The sequence below is a fragment of the Hemitrygon akajei genome, chromosome 17, assembly GCF_048418815.1.
Source record: "Hemitrygon akajei chromosome 17, sHemAka1.3, whole genome shotgun sequence".
Classification (NCBI taxonomy): domain Eukaryota; kingdom Metazoa; phylum Chordata; class Chondrichthyes; order Myliobatiformes; family Dasyatidae; genus Hemitrygon; species Hemitrygon akajei.
Window position 1 is genome coordinate 86,423,787 of NC_133140.1, and position 24,202 is coordinate 86,447,988.

Below are 24,202 nucleotides of genomic sequence, written 5' to 3' on the forward strand. Positions count from 1 at the left end.
ATACACTCCTATCAGTGTTACTACACCTTTCCCATTCCTCAATTCCACCCAAATAGCTTCCCTAGAGGAGCTCTCTAATCTATCCTTCCAAAGCACCGCCATAAGATTTTCTCGGACAAGCGATGCAACACCTCCTCCTCTGGCCCCTCCTACTCTATCACACCTGAAGCAACTAAATCCAGTTGCAACGAAACCCAATTTCCCCTCGGGATCAATAAACTATGTCTGTCTGACTGTCTGTCAAAAAAAGATTCAGATTAATTTCACACTAATCGCAATCACACTGCTCCTTACTTGAACAGGTACTTTGCCCACACGATACAGTGGATAGGCTCTGAAGGAGTGTTTCGGATTGTGCACCCGGGGAATGTTTTCTGCGTTGGTTTTGGCTGGCACTCATAGCATTCCGTCACTCCCTGCATAGAGGCAATTCACAACAACAATTTAATTTCTGCAGACACATGCCAGATTCCAGACTTTCACTGAACTGGGGTGGAACTAGTGAATGATAACATGAAAAGCAACAGCACTGAGAGATGAAATGGCTATGAGTTCCTTAGAAGCTCCGAGTTATCTTGTGTTACAACAAGTTCTTTAAGTTAATTTAAAAATGACTCTCCTTTCTTAGAGGTTTGCAAAGATTTGGTATGTCATCTAAAACCTTGACAAATTGCTATAGATGTGTGGTGCAGAGTATATTGATTGGTTTCATCATGGTCCTTGAACACAAAATCCAACAAAACTTTGTGGATCTGGTCCTGTCCATCACGGGTAAAGCCCTCCACACCATTAAGCACATCTACACAGAGCACTGTTGCAAGAAAGCAGCATCTATCATCAAGGACCCCATCAGGTCATGCTCTCTTCTCACTTCTCACCGCTGCCATCAGGAAGGAGGTTCAGGAGCCTCAGGACTCACATCACCAGGTTCATGAATAACAAACCATCAGACTCTTGAACCAGAGGGGATACCTTTATTTACCCCATCACTGAACTGTTCCCATAACCCATGGATTCACTTTTAAAGACTCTTCATGTTCTCAATATTTATTGTTTATTTATTTATTATTTTTTCTCTCTTTTTGCATTTGCAAGGTTTGTTGTATTTCACACATTAGTTTGTCTGCCTTGCTGTGTGCAGTCTTTCATTGACTCTATTGTGTTTCTTTATATTTACTGTAAATGTCCACAGGAAAATGAATCTCAGTGTTGTATATGGTGACATATATTACTTTGAACCTTTTGAACATTGAAATATAAAGTTTTTATTTTGGATAACTTGAGGTCAAGCTTGAGGTCAAGATAGAGTTTTATCCCAATTTGGGACTTTAAGAATACCCAGCATCAACCTCAACCACTTACAAGCAGCAAATGCTCCCATGCTGTTTTGCTGATCTTAGCCCGAACCACCCTCCAATAAGGGTGGCTTGGTAGCATAGTGGTTAGCGCGTGGCGTTACAGCGCCAGTGACTGGGGTTCACTTCCCATCATGGCCTGAAAGGAGTTTGTACTTTCTCCATGTGATTTCTTCCATATGCCCCTTTTACCTCTCTCATTCCAAAGGTGGACAGGGTATTAGGTTACACACACAAAATGCTGGTGGAACACAGCAGGCCAGGCAGCACCTATAGGGAGAAGCGCTGTCGACGTTTCGGGCCGAGACCCTTCGTCAGGACTAACTGAAAGGAAAGATAGTAAGAGATTTGAAAGTAGGAGGGGGAGGGGAAATGGAAATGATAGGAGATGATCGGAGGGGGTGGGGTGAAGCTGAGAGGTTGGGGTATTAGGTTAATTGGCCACCTATGTGCAACTGGGTTGTGCAAGCTCGCCAGGCCAAAGAGCCTGTTACCGTGCTGTATCTCTAAATTAAATTACATTAAGTGCTACCAACCCTCACGGGTTGAGGAAACAACCCCAACAATTGATAACCACCCAGTGAAAACGGCTAGGATGGTGTACATCAATGTGTGGCAACCTCTATCTTCAAACATTCAAGTCAGAATTCACACTGCCATGACAAAAAGCTGCCACTCAGATCCAATGAGACAAAAAAAAGCAGTCAAGGGTAGAAATTTTTAGACTTAAACACCGATTACCACAATATACAAGTAACATTCCATACCTTTTTGATGACAGTGACTTGACCGAGATATCCCGCAGTCCCACTTTCTATAAGAGGAATGTCAGCAGCCAAACACATTCTATTCACGTGGTTACGGGCGGCTGAAGGAGAACAACAGCATTAGGGATCTGCAAACTCAGCACTGAAGCAAAAACTGCTGTTACAAGATTCAAGATTGTTTAATGTCATTTTCCAGTACACAAGTGTAAAGGAGAACAAAATAAGAAAAGCAGTAAGATAAAGGACACAATAATAAGTAAAACAATAAATATCAATACATAATTTATATAAATAGACTGATTGCACGTCCCCAAAGTGACGCTAGACACAGGAGTGTCTGTACACAAGGTGACTGACAGGAAATGGTAAAGTAATGATGGTTGGGGTGTGGAGGGGTAGGTTAGTGCCTGGAGCTGTTGATCAGCCTTACTGCTTGGGGAAAGGAACTGTTTTTCTTTCTGACATAGGAAACTGTCACTTGCTCGTCACATCCATTCTGGCTCACAGGGTAATCCCATTACCTTACTGATTTTCCCTGCAACATATTAACATACAGGACCTTTGGTCCACAAAGTTGTGCCAATCTCTGAACCTACTCTATGATCAATCTAACACTTCCCTCCCATGTTATAGTGGATAGATTAGGTATGGAGAGAAATTTTTCCATTAGTAGAACTTCCCCTTGAGGCAATCCTTAGGGCTCAGGAAAGAAGGAAGGAGAGGAAACAGGGAACTATTTATGTTCCAGGTGCTTATCAGTGGTAGGGACGGAAACTGTTAAAGAACAGATTATTATATTGCTGCTCTCAAAGAATGCAGATCAATGGCCAATAAATGGAATGAAGTGAATGAATTATCTGGATAGACAGGGTCTGATTAGGAACAGTCAACATGGATTTGTGCGTGGAAGGTCATGTTTGACAAATCTTATTGAATTTTTTTTGAAGAGGTTACTAGGAGAGTTGACGAGGGTAAAGCAGTGGATGTTGTCTATATGGACTTCAGTAACGCCTTTGACAAGGTTCCGCACAGAAGGTTAGTTAGGAAGGTTCAATCATTAGGTATTAATATTGAAGTAGTAAAATGGATTCAACAGTGGCTGGATGGGAGATGCCAGAGAATAGTGGTGGATAACTGTTTGTAAGGTTGGAGGCCAGTGACTAGTGGTGTGCCTCAGGGATCTGTACTGGGTCCAATGTTGTTTGTCATATACATTAATGATCTGGATGATGGGGTGGTAAATTGTATTAGTAAGAATGCAGGTGATACTAAGATAGGTGGCGTTGTGGATAGTGAAGTAGGTTTTCAAAGCTTGCAGAGATATTTAGGCCAGTTAGAAGAGTGGGCTGAAAGGTGGCAGATGGAGTTTAATGCTGATAAGTGTGAGGTGCTACATTTTGGTAGGAATAATCAAAATAGGACATACATGGTAAATGGTAGGGCATTGAGGAATGCAGTAAGAGTGATCTAGGAGTAATGGTGCATAGTTCCCTGAAGGTGGAATCTCATGTGGATAGAGTGGTGAAGAAAGCTTTTGGTATGCTGGCCTTTATAAATCAGAGCATTGAGTATAGGAGTTGAGATGTAATGTTAAAATTGTACAAGGCATTGGTGAGGCCAAATTTGGAGTATTGTGTACAGTTCTGGTCACCGAACTATAGGAAAGATGTCAACAAAATAGCGAGAGTACAGAGATTTACTAGAGTGTTACCTAGGTTTCAGCATCTAAGTTACAGAGAAAGGTTGAACAAGTTAGGTCTTTATTCTTTGGAGCGTAGAAGGTTGAGGGGGGACTTGATAGAGGTATTTAAAATTATTAGGGGGGATAGAGTTGACGTGGATAGGCTTTTTCCATTGACAGTAGGGGAGTTTCAAACAAGAGGATATGAGTTGAGAGTTAGGGGGCAAAAGTTTAGGGGTAACACGAGAGGGAATATCTTTACTCAGTGAGTGGTAGCTGTGTGGAACGAGTTTCCAGTAGAAGTGGTAGAGGCAGGTTCGATATTGTCTTTTAAAGTAAAACTGGATAGATATACGCACAGGAAAGGAATGGAGGGTTATGGGCTGAGTGCAGGTCAGTGGGACTAGGTGAGAGTAAGCGTTTGGCACGGACTAGAAGGGCCGAGATGGTCTGTTTCCGTGCTGTAATTGTTATATGTATATATCAGTTATGGAGGGTCCAGAGATTTATTCCAGGAATGAAAGGGTTATTGTACAAGGAGGGTTTGATGGCTCTGGCTTTGTACTCACTGGGATATCATTGAAAGCTATCGAATAGAGAGGATGTTTCCTATATTGGGGAAGTCTAGGACCAGAAGACACATCCACTTAAAACAGAGTTGAGGAGGAATTCCTTTGCCAGAGGGATGTGAATCTGTGGAATTCATTGCCACAGACAACTGTGAGGCCTGGTCATTCAGTATATTAAAAATGGAGGCTGATAGATTCTTCATTAGTCAGTGTGTCAAAGGTTATGAGGAGAAAGCAGGAAAATGTGGTCAAGAGAGATAATAAATCAGCCATGATGGAATGGCAGAGCAGACTCAATGGGCCAAGTGGCCTAAATCTCTTTCTGTCTTATAGTCTAATCAAATTAAAACAATATCCTGTTTAGGTTAAAAGACCTCCTCCTGTAGCTCAGGTGAGTAATATTCAAGTATTTGAGTGAGCAGATCACACTTAGGAAAGTGAAACTTCTTACAGAGTAGACAGTATTTTTTCAGTCTCCTCTGCACCCATCATTTAGGCTGAAAACAAGACAAGCCCAAGGCCCAGAACTGCTTACCTCTGTTATCCAGAGCATTCATCACAAGCGTAAATTTCCTGAAGAATTCCACATTATAGTCTGGGCTGCGAAAATAAAAACACAAGTCCAAGTTGGAAACGAGATCACATACAACAGACCCAACAGTACCTCGTTAAATTGTGCTCTCTCTTGGTAACCCACAAGCCTTTGCTCTTTGGTCCCATAGCCCAAATACTTAAATGCAGGGAGTTTGATCAAGTCAAGTGAGCAGGTAAAACTGACCTCAGTGCAACAGTCAAAGCCGTCAAATCTCAAGCTGGCAAATCCAGAACTTGCTGTGTAACCTCATCTGGAGATAAGTAGCTTCCCAGAGGGTTGAGTATCACAGTAATGTAGCAGTTAACACAACACTATTACAGCTTAGGGCGTTGGAGTTTGGAGCTCAATTTCAGTTGCTATCTGTAAGGAGTTTGTACTCTCTGACCATCACCGCATGGGCTTCTTCCGGATGTTCCGGTTTTCTCCCACAGGCCAAAGATGTTCCAGATGGTAGGTTAATTGGTCATTGTAAATTGTCCTGGGACTAGGTTAGGGTTATATCAGTGGGTTGCTGGTCAGCTCAGCTCATTGGGCCAGAAGGGCCTGCTCTGCACCATCTCTCTAGAATAGATAAATGACTGAATGAATAAATAGGAATTATTTAATTCCTATGATCATTATTTTAAAGGTTAGCTTCATTTGTCTCAAGTACATCCAAACATGTAAAGATATGCACAGTTTGCATCATGGACCAACACAATTCAAGCATGTGCTGGGGCAGCCAGTAAGTATTGTCATGTTTCTGGCGCCAATATAGCATGCCCACAACTTGCTAACCCTAACCCTGATGTCTTTGGAATGAGAAGTCTTGATACAGTGAACTCTGAGTATCTTCTAAGCAAATGAGATGTGTTCAGCTGGAATCCATGTCAGTTAGGAATACAGAAACTGTTTTCAATTTAATTCTTTGCTCTAATCTGCACTGACCATTTTTCATTTATAGTCAGCGTGGACAAATAAGCATACTTTAAAAAATTACAAATTGTAGATGCTGCAAATATGAAATAAAAGCAGGGAATGTTGAAAATACCCAGCAGGTCAGGCAGCATCTCAGCAGAAACAGAGTTAAAGCTTCAGGCTGGTTGAGCTTCCATCAGAATTCCACTTCTTTCTCACAGACACCACTTGATGTGCAAAATATTTCTTATTGCATCCAGAATCAGTGATAATAGTCTCCTCCAGTTGCCTTTGGAAGGCAGCAACGCAAGAGTGGTTAATTTACTAGACCAACTGCCAAAGGTCTAGACCACTGATCCAGAGAAATAATTTTGAATTCCAACACGGTGGCTATTAAAATTTAAATTCCAGTCATTAAGTAAATGTAGAATTTAAATAGAAAAGTTAGTCTCAGTAACAGTAACCATGAAACTACCAGATTGTTGTGAAAACCTACACAGTTCATGAATCTCCTTCAGGGAAATCTGCCATCTTATCCACTCTGACTTGTATGCAACTACTGACCAATCAATATTGAGGGCAAACAAGGATGGACAGTAAAGGCAGATATATATGGGACATTTAAGAGACTCTCAGAAAGGTACATGGATGATAGAGAAATGGAGGGCTATGTGGAAGGGTTAAAAGGCCAACATAACATTGTGGGCCAACGTGCCTGTACTGTGCTGTAATGTTCTATGTTAAATAAGAAGTTCTGCAGATACTGGAAATCCAGAGCAATACACACAAACTGCAGGAGGAACTCAGCAGATCAGGCAGCATCAATAGAAATAAACAAACAATGTTTTGGGCCAAAACCCTTCATCAGGACTGGAAAGGAAGGAGAAAGATACCAGAATAAGGTGGTAGGAGGAGGGGAAGGGCCGGAATAAGATGGTGGGCTGGATAGCCTCCAACCTAATAGCATGAACATTAATGTCTCCCGCCTCCGGTAATTCCTCCCTCTGTAATTTGGATAGATACATGGATAGTAGGGGTATGGAGGGCTATGATCCCAGTGCAGGTTGATGGGTGTAGGCAATTTAAATGATCTTGCATGGACTAGATGGGCCAAAGGGCTTCTTCCTGTGCTGCATTTCTCTATGACTATCAGATTCCTCCTTCTCTTTACCTTTTCCATCTGTCACCTCCAAAAGCTTCTCACTTCATCTCCACCTTCCCCCACCCATACACCTTCCCCCTCACATGGTTAAAACCTGCCATCTTTTACGATTAACCCTACCACCTTCCAATTCTGGCTTCTGCCCCCTTCCTTTCCAGTTCTGAAGAAGGATCTCGGCACAAAATGTTGACTGTTTATTTCCCTCCATAAATGCTGAGTTCCTCCAGCATTTTGTGTGCCTTGGAAAATAAATACAGTACTGGCACTGCCAATGACGTTTACATCCCTTAAACAATTATGATCAATATATGGATTGACATATCGGAAAGGGATTGGGAATGGGAAGTGTAATTAAAATGGGTGGCCACTGGGAGCTCCGCCAGAAGAAGCAGGACATACCAGTGGCCACCCATTGTAATTATATTTCCCATTCCCATATATCAATCCATGGTCTCTTCTTCTGTCGCGATGAGGCCACACTCAGATTGGAGGAACACCACCTCATATTCCGTCTGGGTAGCATCCAACCTGATGGCATGAACATCGATTTCTCAAATTTCCAATAATGCCACCCGCCCCTCCCCTTCACCATTCCTCATCTCCTTTTCCCTCTCTCACCTTGTTGCCCATTGCCTCCCCCGGAACTCCTATGCCTTTTCTTTCTAGGAAAGGCCTTCTGTCCTCTCTTATTAGACTTCTCTATCCCTGTAGCTCTTTCACCAGTCAAATTCCCAGCTCTTTATTTCATCCCTCACCTTCCGGGTTTCACCTATTACCTTGTGTTTCTCTCCCCCACCCCCCACCTTTTAAACTACTCCTGAGATAACGACGAAATTCTTCCCAGTATCTTGGAAGCAATATTCACCCTTCGACCAATATTTACAAGCAAGCAGATTATTTGTTTATTACATTGTTGTGCTGGGAGCCAAAATATTGCAAGCAGCACGTCACTGCTCTGACACTCCCTGGGCTGTGAAGCGGGATGTGCTGAGGGTTACAAAGGACAACAAATAAAGGCTAACGGAGACACAACAGACTGCAGATACTGGAAATGAGCAACAACACACAACGCTGATGGAACTCAGCGGGTCAGACGGCATCAATGCAATCAGAATCACAACAGGTTTATTTTCGCTGACATATGTCATGAATTTTGTTGTACTGTAGCAGCAGTATGGAGCAATACATAACTCCTGGTATTTTTTTTTAAAGAAATAAATAAAAAGTAGAGTGCAAAGAGAGCAAAATAGTGAGGTAGTGTTCATGGACTGTTCAGGAATATCATAGCAGAGGGGAAGAGGCTGCTCCTAAAACATTGAATGTATATCTTCAGGCAATGCCCATTCACCAGATCAATTATACTTCATACAAAAATGATCATAAATATTATCTACAAATCTGTCCTCATAATACTACGGACTTTGGTGCAGCTACTAGGACTCATCAAAATGGCTGCTATATGTATGATGCCTGTGATCACAGGTGCTCCACTTTCCTCCCATACCCCAAAGACATACAAAAATGCTGCAGGAACTCAGCAGGTCAGGAATATGGAGAGGAATAAACGGTCTACATTTCAGGAGATATAAAGTGGCAGGGGAAGCAAAAACTAGTAGGTGATAGGTAGATCCATGTAGGGGGAAAAGTGGGGGAGAGGAAGAGTAGGAATGGCATTAAACTGGGAGATGATAGGTGGAAGTTACAAAGGGCTAACAGGATGCAATATGATAGGAGAGGACAGCGAAGTAGGGAATAAAGGGAAGGAGATAGGGAAGAGAATTAGTGAGATAGCAAGAGCAACAACTGACCTAGGGCAGAAGCACTGCAATACTTGAGGCACATCTTTTAGATTTATGGAGACCGCTACACAATCTCACCTTTCAGATTTATTAACAAACATTTCACAGATAGACCAGAAGACAAATCATCACTTTAAAACATATTACTCTAATTAAGAAAACCAGAAAATGCTGGAAACACACAGCAGGCAAGGCAGCATCTGTGTAAGGATGCAGAATGAGGGAAGTGTATGGGTGTTCAGTATCATCTACCTCACCTGACCAGTTTCCTTCTCGGGGCTGCGGCAGAAGGTACAGGACTCTACACTGCAAAGTGTAATCAGATCGGTGACTTGCAGCTATGGACTTCAACTTTCAGCTGCAGTTTGATGTTTCATGTCCTCCGTTCTGAATGTGCTTTACCATTTGTGCAATTTGATCAAGGTCTGCAGCCATCGACAGAATGCTACACTGACTGATTCGGTGGCTGTGGCCGCAGCCACCGGCTCACGGACTGGCTTAACTTGCCTCAGCAGCTTGTAGCTGTTGACTCACTTTTGGGGACTCTACTGTTTCATGTTTTGTGAGTTATTAGTTCACTTCTTGCTGTTTGCGCGATTTGTTTTTTCACCACCCATCTGATAGTTTTGTTGTACAGGGGTTTCCTTTAAACCGGTCCTATGGTGTTTCTTAACTCTCAAGGCTGTATATTGTATACATACTTTGATAATAAATACACTTGATACTTTGAAGGAAAAAAGCAACTTTTCTCTCAACACACACAAAATGCTGGTGGAACACAGTAGGCCAGGCATCATAAGGAGAAGCACTGTCGATGTTTCGGGCCGAGGCCCTTCTCCTTATAGATGCTGCCTGGCCTGCTGAGTTCCACCAGCATTTTGTGTCTGCAAATTTTCTCTCTCCCAGTTCTGATGAAGGGTCCCGCTCTCGAAACATTAAATATTTCTCCTTTCACAAATCTTGCCTTAACTGACTGAATTTACCTCAGCTTTCCAGTAACTGCAGCTTTTTATTTTAATTTAATTCTCTGGCTCATATTGTTGTACAGCAAGCCTCAGTTTCCCAGAAAAGTAAGACTTACTTCATGATGCTGTCATGATAAGCGGTAATCTTGGCATCAGGACAGAACTGTAGGGCACTCTCCTTAGCCACCTGCAAACCAAATAAACTACAGAGTCAAACACATCACAGCTCTGTCCAACCCAAAGCAGCAATGGACATGCTTACCTTCTTCAGAATACAAGGACATCCCTTTAGAACAGAGATGAGGAGAATTTCTTTTGCCAGAGGGTAGTGAATCTGTGGGATTCATTACCACATGGCTGTGGAGGCCAGGTCATTGGGTGTATTTAAAGCAGACATTGATAAGTTCTTGCTTAGTAAGGGTGTCAAAGGTTATGGAGAGAAAGCAGGATAATGGGGTTAAATCACCCATGTTGGAATAGCAGAGCAGACTCAATCAGCCGAATGGCCTAATTCTGCTCCTGTGTCTTATGTCTTAATGTAACTGGCTGCAAATGTACAGCAGCAAGTCCTGAGGTAGTTCTGTAAACTCTGATTAGACCAGACTTGGAGTACTGTGTTCTCCCTTGTTTTATGACATAGGCAGAGTATTCAGCAGCCAGCATGGCTTTGTGAGGGGTGAACCAACGTTACTGAGTTTTGTGAGGTGACTAAGATGCTTGATAAGACTAAGACAGTGGACTTCAGCAAGCTATTTGATAAGGTGGGCTGATTCAGAGGATAAACATGCATGGAAGAATACATTAGCTTCATTCGTCATACATACAGTTGCTCGCAGCAACAACCAACGTAGCCCCAATATGTGCTTGGAGCAGCCCGCAAGTGTCGCTATGCTTCTGACATCAACAGAACATACCCACAACTTACCAGCCCTAACCTGTACAAGGGAGGAAACCGGAGCACCTGGAGGAAACCCACGTTCGCAGGGAGTATGTACAAACTTCGTACACTACCTGCCATTTTATATCTGTGGCCTTCACAACAAACTTTACTGCCAAGGGAAACATCCCCCCGCCAACCTTATCTGTGCCTCTCATAATCTTAAAGACTTCAATCAAATCTTAGTCCAGACATAAGACCAGAAATGGGCTATTCAGCTCATCAAGTCTGCTCCACCATTCCATCATGGCTGATTTATAATCTCTTTCAACCCTATTCTCCTGCCTTCTCGTAACCTTTGACACACTTGGAACTCTCAACCTCCACTTTAAATATACTCAATGACTTGGCTTCCACAGTCGTCTGTGGCAATTTAATTCCACAGATTCACCACCCTCTGGCTAAAGAAAATCCTCCTCATCTCTGTTCTAAATGGATGTCCTTCTGAGGTTGTGGCTCTCTGGTCATAGACTCTGCCACTGTAGGAAACATCCACCCTATCTTACTTTATATAGGCCTTTCAATATTTGACATGTTTCAATGAGATCACCCCTCATTCTTCTAAACGCCAGCAAAAAAAAGCCCAGAAACATTAAACGCTTCTCACACATTAATCCTTTCATTCCCAGAATCATTCTCTTGAACCTCCACTGGACTATCTTCCAAATAACAAATCAAAGATGAGGGGAAAGCAAAAGACCAAATCTTACCTGAGCTTTTGACTTTCCAACATGTTTCTTTTGGAACAGAAATTGCCGGTTGAGGTTGCTGACATCAATTGTATCCAAGTCAACCTAGAAGCATAGAAACAGATAGAAACAAAAGTTAGAGGATGAGTATTGTTTAACTAAAGAGGTTGCAGAGGAGATTCAGAGGAATGTTACCAGGATTAGAGAACTTGAGTTACAAGGAGAGGCTGGATGGACCTGAACTGCTTTCTCTGGAGCAGAGGAACCCCAGTTGTATAAAAGGTGAAGAAAATTATGACTGATTTTTCAGGCATCACCGCCTGGAAAGGAAATTTGGACACACTGAAAAGCAAGAGGCTAGTCAGTATGGTGGACTCAGCTAGATACACCATGGTATAGCTCTCCCCACCGAGGGCATTTACCAGAGGCATTAACTCTGCTATGGACGGTCCAAAGTCTGGCTACAAATGGAGGAGGGTTGGGCATGGAATAGCAACCCTATCCAGTAAAAATCCAGAGCTACAGAAATGGCAACAGAAGCTCCAAAAACCTTCTCCTGGAAAACATATGCAGTCATGTGGGGAAAGCAGAAGCCACGGGGTCAATCAACCTTCAGCCCAGGACCGAGGACTCATGAGCTGCTGTCAGTTGGGGTGACGGGCTTCAGAAGAACCAGAGGCAATGCCTCAGGAAGACAACATCCATCATCAAGAATTCCACTGTTTAGACCAGGGGTCCCCAGCCTTTTTTATGACATTAACCAATATCATTAAGCAAGGGGTCTGTGGACCATGCTCTCTTCTTGAAGCTGCCATCAGGTTGGAGGTACAAGCCCCTGAAGACCCACACCTCAACAACAATTTCTTCCCTGCTGCCATCAGGCTCTTAAACTGACATGAAAAACCCTAACACTACTGCAGACTATTTCCCTTGAACACAAGCAATTCTGCAGATGCTAGAAATCCAGAGCAACACACACAAAAGCTGGAGAAACCCAAGTCAGGCACATATGGAAATGCATAAACAGTTGACGTTTCAGACTGAGGCCTTTCATCAGGACTGGAAAAGAAGGGAGAAGATGTCAGAAAAAGAAGGACAAACTGGAGAGTGATAGGTGAAGCCAGGTCAGTGGGGGAGGAAGGTAAGAAGCTGAGAGATGATAGGTGGAAATGGCAAAGGGCTGAAAAAGGAATCTGATAGGGAGGAGAGTCATCCATGGGAGAAAGGAAGGTGGGGGGGGCATCAGGGGAGGTGATAAACAGATGAGGGGAAGATACAAGAAGCCAGAATAGAGGATCGAAGAGTGAAGGGGGGAGGGGCAAATTACCAAAGTTGGAAAAATCATTTTTTGTGCCTTCATGTTGGATCCTACCTAGACTGAATTTGAGATGTTGCATTGAGGTTATGTTTTAGTTTTATTTTGCCATGTAAGGTATGAATAATTTATGTTAATTTAAATTTATGCAATTTGTGTTTACTTGAAGGACACAGATAAAGTGGGTGGTTACAAACTTTTTCCCAGGATAGTGAAGTCTGAAGGTTTAAGTTGAGAGGAGAGAAGGAGTGGGATATGGAACATGAGAGGAGGTCTATTGGTTGAGGTGCTGGGAGAAGTGGCAGATATGGGTACAACATTTAAAAGGATAGGAAAGGTGTAGAGGTGCTGGAAAATGGCTCATTTAGTATCTTGGTCAAGCATGGACAAGCTGGGCCAAAGGGCCTTCTTCCGTGTTAGCTAATTCTTAAACAAACCCTTCCATCTAAATGATTTTGTAAAAAAATTAAAACAGAGGCCATCCAGCCCATCAACAGAGTCATGGAGTCATCCAACCAGAAGAGCAGAAACTGTTAAGCACAAGAGCAGAATCAGTTAATTTGGCCCATCAAGTCTGCTCCACTATTCCAATAAAAACAGGGGAACACGAGGGGAAAGGTGGTGAGAACATGGAACAAACTGCCAGTAGAAGTGGTAGATGAGGGTTCGATTTTAACATTTAAGAGAATTTGGACAGGTACGTGAATGAAAAAGGCATGGAAGGATATTGTCGGGGTGCAGGGTGATGGGACCAGGCAGATTAGCAGTTATGGACAGCCTAGATGGGCCAAAGGGCCTCTTTCTATGCTACAGAATTCTGTGACTATTTATTTTCCCTCTCAAACCCAAGTTCCTGCCTTCTACCCATAACCTTTGACACTGACTAATCAAGAACCTATCAACCTCTGCTTTAAATATACCCAATGATTTGGCCTCCACAGCCGTATGTGGCAATGAATTCCACAGATTCACCTCCCTCTGCCTAAAGAAATTCCTTACCTGTTCTAAAGGGACATCATTCTATTGAGGTTGTGCCCTCTGGTCCTAGATTCTCCATGTACTCTACTCAGTAGGTTTCACTGAGATCCCCATTGTCTGGGTCCATCCCTACCATTATCTACCCATCTACAAACCTCATTTTGGTCCTGAGCGTTTGATGCCTTGGTGATTGAAGTGCTCAATATTTCTACAATATTGGGAAAGACTCAGCGCCCACCACCACACCCTAGCAGTGCATTTTGGATCACAGTCACCCACTGGGTAAATGTATTCTTCTCCTGTCCCAACACCTATGCCCTTTGGTTGTATACATATCTGATTTGGGGAACAATCCTTCCAGCAGTTTGATAGCTTATTAATTAGTGCATTGCTAATACATCACCAACAATTCCTGCTAGAACATGGGAGGAATCCATGGAATCAGGGTTGGATAAGGTTAACAACCTTAAATTCCTTGGTGTCATTTCAGAAAATCTGTCCTGGCATGAGCACGCAAGTACAATTACAAAGAAAGCACAGCAGCGCCTCTACTTCGTTTGTAGTTTGAGAAGACCTGGCATGTTATCTTCTATAAATGTGCAGTGGAGAGTGTATCAACTGGCAGCATCATAGCCTAGTATGGAAACACCAATGCCTTTGAATGGAAAATCCTACCAACAGTAGTGGATATGGCCTCGTTCATCACGGGTAAAGCCCTCTCCACCAATGAGCACACCTACTCAGAGCGCAGTCACAGGAAAGCAGCATCCATCATCAAGGATGCCCACCATACAGACCATGCTCTCTTCTCACTGCTCCCATCAGGGAGGTGGCACAGGAGCCTCAGGACCCACAACATCAGGTTTCGGAACAGGTATTACCCTCGACCATCAGGCTCTTGAATCAAAGGGGATAACTTCACTTGCCCCATCTTTGAACTGTTCCTATAACTGATCTCACCTTCAACTCATCTTCATCTCAGGTTCTCAATATTTATTGCTTTTTTTTCCCTTTGTATTCGGGTGCAGTCTTTCATTGATTCTATAATTTTTCTTGGATGTAGAGTATGTCCGCAAGAAAATTAATCTCAGGGTTGTATATGGTGACATAAATGTCCTTCAATAATAAACTTACTCTGAACTTTATAAAATCTGTTTTTATATTCAATATGTTGGTCAATTAAGGCAAGTAATCAGCGTAATCATCTGTGCTGTCATCCTCCTGGATACCCTGTCACCACTGAGCTATTTACCTGTGTTGTGCACTACATGCATTTTGAATTATATATTTTATTAACTAATTCATGGCAACATTTTGCTCTATGTGCTGTGTGTGATATACGTTGTATGGGTGCACCGTGGTCCGGAGGAATGTTGTTTTGTTTGGTTGTATGTATGTACAGTCAGATGAGAAAAGACCGGTTGTATACTGAGTCCCAACATTTCTCAGTGGTCCCTGTGGTCCTAACATTGCGCATCTATCTCTCAGAAAAGACTTGACTTGACTTGAGATGCTGAGGATGAATCACCTCACACACAGAATGCAACTCCATCTGAATTTCTCAGTACATAAAAATCGATCAATACCAAACAGTAGCCTTCTTCGTTATCAGAAACCCACAAACTTTTATTTATGCACTTAGAGATCAGGCACAGTAACAAGCCTCATCTCTAAACAAATAGAAGAAAGAAAAGTGTAAGGTTATGTAGGAAGGAGGGCTTTGAGGGATCTTAGAGTAGGTTATAGGGCCGGCACAACATGATGAGCTGAAGCCTGTCCTGTGTTACATGACAAATCCCCAGGTCCAGATGGTCTGCACCCTAGGGTACTAAAGGAGGTGGCCCTGGAAATTGCGGATGCATTGGTAATCATTTTCCAATGATCCTTAGATTCAGGATCAGTCCCTGAGGATTGGAGAATGGCTAATGTTATCCCACTTTTTAAGAAAGGAGGGAGGGAGAAAACAGAGAACTATCGACCTGTCAGCCTGACATCGGTGGTGGGAAAGATGCTAGAGTCCATTATTAAGGATGAAATAGTGGCATATCTAGATAGCAGTGATAGGATTGGGCCGAGCCAGCATGGATTTACCAAGGGTAAATCATGCTTGACTAATTTGTTGGAGTTTTTCAAGGATGTAATCAGGAAGTTAGACGGGGGAGATCCAGTGGATATAGTGTACCTCGATTTTCAGAAGGCATTTGATAAGGTCCCACATAGGAGATTGGTGGGTAAAATCAAAGCTCAGGGCATCGGGGGGAAGGCATTGACATGGAAAGAAAACTGGTTGGCAGATAGAAAGCAAAGGGTAGTGGTGAATGGGTGTTTCTCGGAATGGCAGGTGGTGACTAGTGGGGTGCCACAGGGTTCGGTATTGGGACCACAGCTGTTTACCATTTACGTTAACGATTTGGATGAAGGCATAGAAAATAACATCAGCAAATTTGCTGATGATACTAAGCTGGGTGGCAGTGTGACATGTGATGAGGATGTTAGGAGAATTCAGGGTGACTTGGATAGGCTGGGTGAGTGGGCAGATACTTGGCAGATGGCGTTTAATGTGAATAAGTGTGAGGTTATCCACTTTGGGAGTAAGAACAGGAAGGCAGATAATTATCTGAACGGTGTAGAGTTGGGTAAGGGAGAAATACGAAGAGATCTTGGAGTCCTTGTTCATCAGTCACTGAAGGTGAATGAGCAAGTGCAGCAGGCAGTGAAGAAGGCTAATGGAATGTTGGCCTTTATTACAAAGGGAATTGAGTACAAGAGCAAGGAAATCCTCTTGCATTTGTACAGGGCCCTGGTGAGACCACACCTGGAGTATTGTGTACAGTTTTGGTCTCCAGGGTTAAGGAAGGACATCCTGGCTGTAGAGGAAGTGCAGCGTAGATTCACGAGGTTAATTCCTGGGATATCTGGACTGTCTTATGCAGAGAGGTTAGAGAGACTGGGCTTGTTCACGCTGGAATTAAGGAGATTGAGAGGGGATCTGATTGAAACATATAAGATTATTAAGGGATTGGACAAGATAGAGGCAGGAAATATGTTCCAGATGCTGGGAGAGTCCAGTACCAGAGGGCATGGTTTGAGAATAAGGGATAGGTCATTTAGGACAGAGTTAAGGAAAAACTTCTTCTCCCAGAGAGTTGTGGGGGTCTGGAATGCACTGCCTCGGAAGGTAGTGGAGGCCAATTCTCTGGATGCTTTCAAGAAGGAGCTAGATAGGTATCTTATGGATAGGGGAATCAATGGATATGGGGACAAGGCAGGAACTGGGTATTGATAGTAATTGATCAGCCATGATCTCAAAATGGCGGTGCAGGCTCGAAGGGCCGAATGGTCTACTTCTGCACCTATTGTCTATTGTTCTATGCTGTGTGTTAATCCCTGAAATCAGCAAACCAAGAAAGAATTCTTTACTCATCCAGTCAGGACCACCACTGGAAACCTGGTGAACACACTGTTGATGCAGGACACTTTGGAAAGTGTCCAGCATCTTGTGTGTGTTACTCAACATTCAAGATTGTTTTATGTCATTTCCAGTACACAAACGTAAAAGAGAATGAAATAATTGTTACTCAGAATCAAAAGCAGCACAAAAAGTATCACAATTACATAAAGAACACAATAATTTTTAAAAGAACAATAAATACATAAAATAGGGGGTGTGGAGGGGTGGGTTAGTGGGTGGAGATGTCAATTAGCCTTACTGCTTCAAGAACAGTTTGGTGGTCCTGGCACAGATGCTATGTAGTCTCCTCCCTTATGGGAGTGGGACAAACCATGAGCAGGGTGGGTGGGATCCTTCAAGATGTTGCTGGCCCTTTTCCAGCACCTCTCTGTACTCAACTTTCATTGGATAAAATATGTACAACTGCTTCTTTAACTCCATTTAAAACTTCATTTTCTTTTTACGATTCAAGTCACATGCCATTCAGACCATCAAATCACTACCAGGTCTAAGAGAGAACCATCAATTCTACTGAAGTGTGACAGCTTACTTGTGTTTTGGAATTTGACTATAAAATTTACTAATGACTTTTTTTTTGGAAGCGAACTGTGGTAAACCATCACTGCAAACAATGAAGAGGTGAGGGTGGGCGAAGCGAACAAGAGATGCACCTTGCTGGTATGTTACAAAATCGACGCACTTGGAGTTGGAGTCTTGCTGGGTGGAGTGAATGATTCGGAGGGGAGAAGATAGGATGGAGGAGTTCTGATACCACTCCAACTAACCTGGGTGTGAGGGTGGATCACTCTAAACGTCAAGCCAATCCAGAAAGGTCAAGAACTGCTTCTTTGGCAGCAAAATCCAGGTCTGAAGCAAATCACTGGGAGGTGTGTTCTAGGCCCAGAGCAATTTGCTGCGACGAGACCCGGGTACTAATGCCAAGTACAATCTGCTGTTTGGACAACTGAAGCACTGGCTCAGATAGACTGGAAAGACAAGGTGTTGAGAGTTGGACGAGGTTGGATCACATCCAGCTCGAGCAGATTTGGAGAGGTTGAGAATGACTTCTCCAGCCGGAAAATGTAGGCCTGGAACAATTTATCATTGGTGGGGCCTGAGTCCTAGTATGAGGTTTGGAGAACTTAAAAGCCAGCCCAGGTAGTCTGGGAGCTCCTCTCTCATCGACACTAAGGCTGCAAGACTGCTACCCAGCTGCTATGCTTCGTGTCCACGAACTTTGCAGCGATTTGCCCTGCTAATATCATGAACTGAATACCAAGGCTTTGAGCCTGCTCCAGGTGCTCCAAGGATTTGGATTTATGGACCCAATTTGGTTCAGAATGCTGTTGCTCACTTCCACTGTTTGCATGATCAGTTCTGATTTTTTTCTCTTTCTTTGTGGGCACTGGGGGTTGATCTGATTTTTTTTAAAATTAATTTATTTCGAATTCCTTGCTTTGCAACTCCCTATTAAGCAAGCAAATCTCAAGGCTGTATAATTTTTAAGTTCTTTGATAATAAATGCACTTTGAATCTTTGAACTTAATTCCCTGTAATCACATGCCCAACAACTGACCCTATGGCCAATTAACCGACCAAGCAGCAGCTCTTCAAGATGGAGGCGGAAGCCTAGCCCGTGACAGGCAGACTGCTAATTCCATACTGGCAAGCTGCAGGTCAAAGTTCAAAGTAAATTTATTATCAAAGTAGGTATATACTACCATTTTCTTGTAGGCATTTACAAGAAAATAAGGAAACAACTGAATTTTATGAAAACTATACATAAACAGAGATTGACAACCAATGTGCAAAAGGAGACATAATGTGCAAATATAAAATATTGACAACATGAATGGTAGAGTCCTTAAACTGAGCCTCTAGGATGTGGAATCAGTTCAGTGTTGAGGTGAGTAAAATTATCCACATTTGTTCAGGAGCCTGATGGTTGAGGAGTACTGTTACTGAACCTGGTGGCGTGGGACCTGAGGTTCCTGTCCTTCCTCCTCGACGGTCGTAACGAGAAGAGAGTGGGAAGATGATGGATGCTGCTTTCTGTGGGAGTGCTCCATATGAAGGTGCTCACTGGTGGGCCGGGGGTTTGCCCGTGAGTGTTTGGATAGAACAAGAGTTGTGTGAGATTACAGTGCCAACCTGTGTCACTTATACAGATTATTTGCTGGGGTGGATGCTATCAATGACTATGCCAATATCCTTTGAACACTCTAATGACAGAGGCAGATTTCCTGTTGGGTCTTCAACTGTTACTAATAGTCAATAAAGTTAAATAGTAGGAATGTAAATTTTGCTTGTCTCTGAATGAATGGTCCAGGACTCTGCTGGTTTGTGCTACTGTACACTTGCTCAAACAATTACTTCTTCCTCAATGTCAACAAGACAGAGGAGATGGTTATCCACTTCAGGAAAACTCACAGCACTCATACTCCGCTTTGTATCGGCGGCACAGCTGTGGCAACTGCAAACAACTTCAAGCTCCTGGGAGTGCACATCTTGCACAACGTCTCGTGGTCCCAGAATACATTATACACAATCAGGAAAGCTCACAAACGCCTCTACTTTCTGAGTAGCGAGCTGGACTTTCCACATCTGTGCTTAGGCATTCTATAGATGCACAGTAAAGGGCATCCTTAACAAGCTGCATCATTGCATGGTACAGAAACTGCTCTACAACAGGTGGTCAAGACTGCCCAACATATCACCAGCTCCAGCCTACCTGCCATCAAGGACATATATACAGAAAGGTGCCAATAATATTATAAAGAATCCCACCCACCCTGCTCAAGGGAGGAGGTTAGCTAGCATCCAACCCAGGACCACCAAGCTCAAAAAGTGTTACTTTCCCCAGGCAGTAATGCTGATCATCTCCTCCACCCAATAACACACCCCACCACACCCCCAACCACCACTACTTTATCATTTCCTGTCAGTCACCTTATGTGCAGACACTCCTGTGCCGAGTGTCACTTGCTATCTTTTCTACTTATATGTATTGTATTGTTAATTATATTTGTGTTCTTTATCTTATTGTGTTTTTTGCCCTGCATCAGATTCGGAGTAACAATGATCTTGTTCTCCTTTACAGTTGCGTATTGGAAATTACATTGAATGATATTGAATTTTGGTAGCCATTTCACAGAAGCTTGTCAGAGGAAGGCCTTGGTCCAAGCATCAGGAAATCCAGGTGCTGCTGTGCAGACTTACCATACAGACACACACACACGTGACACTACAAACACTTTCCTTTATCAGACATCCCTCCACTAACTACCTCCCTTAATTTCTTTACCACTTCCTCTGAAACCCAGTCCCTCACTTTAAGCCCTCTCTGTTCAACAACTTTTCATTTACCTCCATAGATGCTACCTGCCCCTCTGAGTTCCTCCAGCGCTTTTGTGTGTTGCCGTTCTCTGTTGCTTTCCTTTTAGACTTTCCCTCCCTCTAAACTTGATAGATCTCTCAAGGATTCACCTCGAAGACCGAAGTTCCTCCCAGAACTACTTTACTGGAGCAGCTTTAAGCACGGAAAGCGTGCCCTTTCTTCCTGATCCTGATATGTACACATTAGCCATTGTGTCCAACCATCACAGTTTGGGACATTAAGAAATGGTCCCTATCAGGGGATAGCCAGCTCTAACTCCTGCACTCAACCCTCAGCTCCAGTCCAGTGCCCACCGACCCCAGCTCCAGAGAAAATAAAATAACCCCCCGCCTCACGTACCAGCCTGTCAGATCTCCCTGGTCCCTCTGCGTCAGCCAGGACATAACAATGCTCTTCCCGGCAGGGAACCAATTTCCCCCTTTGCTCAGGAAACGGACCAGCTCCAATTCCACACCCGGATCCGATCCCGGACCGGACAGGACCCCCACCCACCAACCGGTGCTGAAACCGGTTCCCTGCTCCACTCGCCGCACCCATCTCATGGCACCTGTCGTCGGCGAGGTTCCACCGCCGGCATCAAAGCTCCAGGTGAGGCCCAGGCCCAGGAGCCCACCCGGCCTTTCCCGCCCACCCGCTCCGCCGATTTCCCGTCCTTACCACCTCGATGTCTCTGAAGCCAGCGAGCACCAGGTTTTTGAGGAGCTCGCAGCCGATGCCGCCGGCGCCCACCACCAGCAACCGACAACGGGACAAGCGCTCGGCCAGAGCGCGGGAGACGGGACCGACCAGCGCCATCTTCCACAGCCAACGGCCCAGGCGCGGACAGCGCTCGCCGGGAAAAGCTGAGGGTTTCGGAGTGGCCTCCCTAGGCACCGCCCCCTACCGGGACCGGCAACCGGTCCTCCTAACATGGCACCCCCTATCGGGACTGACAAATGGTCCTCCAAACACGGCGCCCCCTACCGGGCATCGGCACGCGGTCCTCCCAACTCGGCGCCCCTACCGGCACCGGCAACCGGACCTCCCAACTCGGCACTCCCCATCGGAGTTGGCGCCCACCATCCTCACCGGACGGGCAAGCGGTCCTCCCAACTACGGTGACCGGAAACGATCCTCCCAGTCCCGCTCCCACTAGCGGTACCGCGTTCAGAGCCTAGGCTCCTCCTAATCCCGTGCCCCCCTACGAAACCGGCAACCCACCTTTCCTAGTGGGTACCGGTGCGGGATGGAGTCGCTCCTCTCTCTCCTTCCGCAGCGGTGCCGGACTAAGAGGTGATACTCTGCGGGAGTACAGCGGCCCGAATACCCCTCTCCCCATCCGTGCAGAGGGAGCAAATCATTTTCGACCTCGGGGAACTGCCCAAGAACACAGTGCAAATCATTGGCCCAAGGTGTCCGTGCTAATCGTTATAGCGATGTAAACTAATTGTATCTCCATTCACTGCTAGTTCTGAAGTAGAAAATTCTATCTCTGACACATCTTTATCTCAATACAGAAGTCTTCATTTATCTTAGGCTGGTCAATTATAACCTCCGTTCTGCATTTCCCTCAACCTTTCACCTACCCACCCAGAGGAAACCTCCGGTGATTCACAATCCAGATACCCCAGTTACTCGGCATCTGGCTCACGTTGTCGTGCTTAGCTGTTCCCCCAACACACCTGTGTCCCAGTTTCTTCGCTCCCTTGGTACAGGGATCTGGGCCCCTGCACTCCTTTTCTATTCACCCTACCCCTGAGTTAAAAACTTTGAATTCCGGTCCCACCCACTGCTCCAATTCCACGTTTCAGTTTACTGTTCAGTTTTAGGTCCAATCAAAGTTAGCGACAATGTCAATGTCAACAAACCAAACTGACTACAGGAGGAGGAGTCTATAGGGGCAGCAAGAGCCAGTCCAAATCAGAGGAGAATATTGACTGGTTGCATTTCATTCAGCCTGAAATGGAAAATCCTACAAAAAGTAATGCATATGGCCCAGTCCATTTTAAATAAAGAGCCCATCTATATAAATTGCTGTTGCAGAAGAACAGCATCCATCATCAGGGACCCCCAACTCCCAGCACACACTGTTACCATCAGGAAGAAGGTTCAGGAGCCTCAGGACCCACACCACCAGGTTCAGGAACAGTCATTACCCCTCAACCATCTGGATCTTCAACCAGAGGGGATCACTTCACTCAACTTCACTTGCCCCATCACTGAACTGTTCCTACAACCAATGGACTCACTTTCAAGGACTCTTCATCTCATGTTCTTGATATTTATTACTTATTTATTATTTTTTGAACACTGGTTGAATGGCCAAGTTGGTGTGTTCTTTTATTAAGGCTATACTGGTTATTATTCCTTTAAGGATTTATTGAGAATGTGCACAAGAAAATGAATCTCAGGGCTGTATATGGTGACACAAATGTACTTTGATACTAAATTTACTTTGAACTTTTAAGTTCAGTTTATTGTCAACACAGTACATATAGAAACATAGAAAACCTACAGCACAATACAGGCTCTTTGGCCCACAATGCTGAACCAAACATGTATTTACTTTAGAAATTACCTACTGTTACCCATAGTCATCTATTTTTCTAAGCTCCATGTACCTATCCAGGAATCTCTTAAAAGACCCAATCATATTTACCTCTACCACTGTCGCTGGCAGCCTATTCCACGCACTTACCTCTCTGCATAAAAATCTTACCCCAGATATTTCCTCTGTACCTACTTCCAAGCACCTTAAAACTGTGCCCTCTCATGTTAGCCATTTCAGTCCTGGGAAAAAGCCTCTGACTATCCACATGATCAATGCCTCTAATCATCTTATACACCTCTATCAGGTCACCTCTCATCCTCCGTCGCTCCAAGGAGAAAAGGCCAAGTTCACTCAACCTATTCATAGAACATAGAATAGTACAGCACATTACAGGCCCTTCTGCCCACAATGTTGTGCCGACCCTCAAACCCTGCCTCCCATATAACCCCCCCCACCTTAAATTCCTACATATACCTGTCTAGTAGTCTCTTAAATTTCACTAGTGCCTCCACCACTGACTCAGGCAGTGCATTCCACGTACCAACCACTCTCTGAGTGAAAAACCTTCCTCTAATATCCCCCTTGAACTTCCCTCCCCTTACCTTAAAGCCATGTCCCCTTGTACTGAGCAGTGGCGTCCTGGGGAAGAGGCGCTGGCTGTCCACTCTGTCTATTCCTCTTAATATCTTGTACACCTCTATCACGTCTCCTCTCATCCTCCTTCTCTCCAAAGAGTAAAGCCCTAGCTCCCTTAATCTCTGATCATAATCCACACTCTCTAAACCAGGCAGCATCTTGGTAAATCTCCTCTGTACCCTTTCCAATGCTTCCACATCCTTCCTATAGTGAGGCGACCAGAACTGGACGCAGTACTCCAAGTGTGGCCTAACCAGAGTTTTATAGAGCTGCATTATTACCTCGTGACTCTTAAACTCTAACCCTCGACTTATGAAAGTTAACACCCCATAAGCTTTCTTAACACTCCTATCTACCTGTGAGGCAACTTTCAGGGATCTGTGGACATGTACCCCCAGATCCCTCTGCTCCTCCATACCATCAAGTATTCTGCCATTTACTTTGTACTCTGCCTTGGAGTTTGTCCTTCCAAAGTGTAC

At 44.2% G+C, this 24,202-nt stretch overlaps 1 protein-coding gene across 3 annotated transcripts in view; it reads right to left on the minus strand.

The window, feature by feature from the left end:
- uba2 (ubiquitin-like modifier activating enzyme 2) overlaps positions 1–22,274 on the minus strand; it is a 51,974-nt gene extending 29,700 nt beyond the window's left edge. Inside the window, exons 1-6 of one of the 3 annotated variants that reach the window (XM_073070476.1) lie at positions 22,219–22,274; positions 11,438–11,521; positions 9,907–9,977; positions 4,908–4,972; positions 2,123–2,223; positions 295–416 (exon numbers count right to left, since the gene is read on the minus strand). In XM_073070476.1, the coding sequence (XP_072926577.1) occupies positions 295–416; positions 2,123–2,223; positions 4,908–4,972; positions 9,907–9,911 (293 nt within the window). In that variant the 5' untranslated portion in view covers positions 9,912–9,977; positions 11,438–11,521; positions 22,219–22,274. Of the gene's footprint in view, positions 1–294; positions 417–2,122; positions 2,224–4,907; positions 4,973–9,906; positions 9,978–11,437; positions 11,522–21,214; positions 21,390–22,218 lie in introns of those variants that run through there. The other 2 variants (XM_073070474.1, XM_073070475.1) reach the window with 2 other exon arrangements.
- Between the last annotated feature and the right edge of the window lie 1,928 nt (positions 22,275–24,202).